Source organism: Meleagris gallopavo, unplaced genomic scaffold (genome assembly GCF_000146605.3).
Source record: "Meleagris gallopavo isolate NT-WF06-2002-E0010 breed Aviagen turkey brand Nicholas breeding stock unplaced genomic scaffold, Turkey_5.1 ChrUn_random_7180001860456, whole genome shotgun sequence".
In the NCBI taxonomy this organism is placed as follows: domain Eukaryota; kingdom Metazoa; phylum Chordata; class Aves; order Galliformes; family Phasianidae; genus Meleagris; species Meleagris gallopavo.
This window is the reverse complement of record NW_011126211.1, coordinates 18,291-21,690: the sequence shown is the minus strand read 5'-3', so window position 1 is coordinate 21,690 and position 3,400 is coordinate 18,291. Positions and strand designations below refer to the sequence as shown.

The window sequence follows — 3,400 nt, the reverse complement described above, 5'->3', positions numbered from 1 at the left end:
TTGGGATGAAACCCCTACTTTTTCTTTATTTCCCACCCCAGGTGCCCTTCACCGACCTGCTGGACGCGGCCAAGAGTGTGGTGAAGGCGCTGTTCCTGCGTGAGAAGTACATGGGGCTGTCCCTGCAGAGCTTCTGCAAGACCACTGCCCGCTTCCTGCAGGAGCTCTCCGAGAAGCCCCTGGAGACCCGCAGCTACGAGGAGGTGCCCGAGACCCCCGTGGCTGCCGGTGAGTGGGGGGCAGAGGGCTCCCAGCGCCGGGTGTGGGGCTGCTCTTGGTGAGTTCTGCGGTTCCGTGCACTTTTGGGGTCTCTTCTTGCTGCAGATGCTGCCGTGCACCCCCCGTTTGCAGAGCAGCACCCCTATGAGAAGTGGGACCCCCAGAGCATGCCGGCCGACCTGGGCTTCGGGCTGAAGATGGTGGATGGCGTGGTGCACGTCTACACCAAGCAGGACCTCACTGACAAGTAGGGGCGCGCCGCAAAGGGTGGGGTGGGCGGTGGGAGATGTGGGGGTGTAACCACCTCTGCCCCCCCAACCAGGAGCACGGAGCTGGACCTGCCCTACCCCGACCTGCAGGAGTTCATCGCCGACATGAATTTCCTGATGGCTTTGATCATCAACGGGCCCATGTGAGGAGCGGGGTCCCACCGTGGGGGTGGGCACCGTGGGGACGTTGCCGGTGGCTGTGGCTGTGATGTGCGGTGCCAGCTCTTATCCCACGTCCTCACCTCCGTCCCGGGGTCATCGTGGGCGCGCCAACCTTTGGGGAGGGATGTTCTCCCTTCTCTCCCCACACTGACCGCCCTCTCCCCGCTCCCCTGGGCAGCAAATCCTTTTGCTACCGCCGCCTGCAGTACCTGAGCTCCAAGTTCCAGATGCACGTGCTGCTCAATGAGATGAAGGAGTTGGCAGCCCAGAAGAAGGTGCCCCACCGTGACTTCTACAACATCCGCAAGGTACTGCGGGGCTGCGCTGGGGGTAGGGGGGGGCACCCAGGGGGGCTTTTAGACCTGAGCACCAACTCCGCTTCCCAGGTGGACACTCACATCCACGCCTCGTCCTGCATGAACCAGAAGCACCTCCTGCGCTTCATCAAGAGGGCCATGAAGAAGCACCTGGACGAGATCGTCCACGTGGAGAAAGGCAAGGAGCAGACGCTCAAGGAGGTCTTTGAGACCATGAATCTCACCGCCTACGACCTCAGCGTGGACACTCTGGACGTCCACGCGGTACGGGGCCATCCCCAGAGCTTGGGGATGAGTGGGGCCTTCAGCTCAGCCCTGGCCGTGGGGGGAAGTCTTCTCCTCCAGGGCCATCCCGTGGTGGTAGAGTGGTGGGAGATCTTCCTCTCTGTCCCGTGGTGCTGGGAGGTCTTCTTCTCCAGGGCCATCCTACGGTGGTGGGATGGTGGGATGTCATCTCCAGTGCCGTAGCATGGTGGTGGGGTGCTGGGAGGTCCGGGTCCATCCCACGGTGGTGGGGTGCTGGGAGGTCCGGGTCCATCCCACGGTGGTGGGGTGGTGGGAGGTCCGGGTCCATCCCACGGTGGTGGGGTGCTGGGAGGTCCGGGTCCATCCCACGGTGGTGGGGTGGTGGGAGGTCCGGGTCCATCCCACGGTGGTGGGGTGCTGGGAGGTCCGGGTCCATCCCATGGTGGTGGGGTGCTGGGAGGTCTTCTCCGGGTCCATCCCACGGTGGTGGGGTGCTGGGAGGTGGGGTCTCCTCCAGGCTGTCCTGCGGTGGTGGGAGCTGAAAACCCTGTATGGGGGCTCTGTGTGTGTGTGTGTGTGTGTGTGGTAGGGGGGGGGTCTCACGTTTTTGCCCCCATCGCAGGACCGCAACACTTTCCACCGCTTTGACAAATTCAATGCCAAGTACAACCCCATCGGGGAGTCCATCCCGAGGGAGATCTTCATCAAGACGGACAACCGCGTCTCGGGGAAGTACTTTGCACACATCATCAAGGTGAGTCCCGCGTCCTCACGGTGCCCCCGCCATCCCTGTGCCTGCTGGCCGTGGCTGACACTCTCTGTTCCCTCCTCTGGCAGGAGGTGATGTCTGACCTGGAGGAGAGCAAGTACCAGAACGCCGAGCTGCGCCTCTCCATCTACGGCCGCTCTCGTGACGAGTGGGACAAGCTGGCCTGCTGGGCCGTCAACCACCGCGTCCACTCCAACAACGTCCGCTGGCTGGTGCAGGTGCCCCGGCTCTTGTGAGTGCCCAACCCTGGGGGTTTGGGTCCCGGTCCTGTGGGGGGTCCTGGTCTTACGGGAGAAACCGGGCTTGGGGGCTGGGTGAGGTGGGACGCGGCGCTGGGCTCCAAGCGTTGTCCATCCTTGTGCTCAGCGATGTCTACCGGACCAAGAAGCAGTTGGCCAACTTCCAGGAGATGCTGGAGAACATCTTCCTGCCCCTCTACGAGGCCACCATCCATCCTGCCCAGCACCCTGAGCTGCACCTCTTCCTGGAGCACGTGAGCACCGCACCCCGACCCCGACCCACTGCCTCCCATCCTGGTGGACGTGTGGTTGACCCACTCCCTCCCTCCCTTATGGCTGTGGGGACGGGGGTCCCAGCGGAGGGGTGACGGTCCCACTCGGGTTTGGCACCCACAGGTGGACGGCTTCGACAGTGTGGATGACGAATCCAAACCGGAGCATCACATCTTCAACCAGGACAGCCCTCTGCCGGGGAACTGGGTGGAGGAGGACAACCCGCCCTACTCCTACTACCTGTACTACATGTATGCCAACATGACGGTGCTCAACCACCTCCGCAGGTGAGGACCCGCTGTTCCCGTGGCCCTGGGGGGTGGGGTGTTGGGGTGGGGCCCATGGCTGTTCCCATGCACAGGAGGAGGGGCTTCCACACCTTCGTGCTGCGGCCGCACTGCGGCGAGGCCGGCCCCATCCATCACCTCGTGTCGGGCTTCATGGTGTCGGAGAACATCTCGCACGGCTTGCTGCTGCGCAAGGTGAGCGGGGGGCTGGGGGGGGCTCAGCCACGGGGTCTCGGTGGACCCCTGGCGCACCCCCCCCTCACCCTGCCGTGCCCCCCAGGCCCCCGTGCTGCAGTACCTGTACTACCTGGCGCAGATTGGCATCGCCATGTCCCCGCTGAGCAACAACAGCCTCTTCCTCAGCTACCACCGCAACCCCCTGCCCGAGTACCTCTCGCGGGGGCTCATGGTCTCCCTCTCCACCGATGATCCCCTCCAGTTCCACTTCACCAAGGTGAGGTTGTGGGGGAGGGTCTGCGGGTCACCAGCCTCTCCCCACCCAGAATGGCTCGGGGCAGCCGCCGGGCTGATGGATGGGGTTGGCGGCGGCCTCGTCTGTGGGGATGGGGTCAGTGGTGGCTATGGGGAAGGAGTTGGTGGCCGTGTCCGTGGGGATGGG

The 3,400-nt window shown here is 64.3% G+C and overlaps 1 protein-coding gene across 1 annotated transcript; it reads left to right on the top strand.

Moving 5' to 3' along the window:
• Nucleotides 1-5: 5 nt before the first annotated feature.
• LOC100546778 (AMP deaminase 2) lies at nt 6-3,397 on the top strand (the record flags this gene model as incomplete). Its single annotated transcript, XM_010726890.2, has 11 exons — nt 6-228; nt 325-466; nt 542-631; nt 829-958; nt 1,037-1,231; nt 1,836-1,967; nt 2,051-2,214; nt 2,349-2,475; nt 2,618-2,781; nt 2,856-2,976; nt 3,062-3,397. Coding segments are annotated over exons 1-11 (1,824 nt in total), but the record flags the coding sequence as incomplete, so codon positions are not given.
• Between the last annotated feature and the right edge of the window lie 3 nt (nt 3,398-3,400).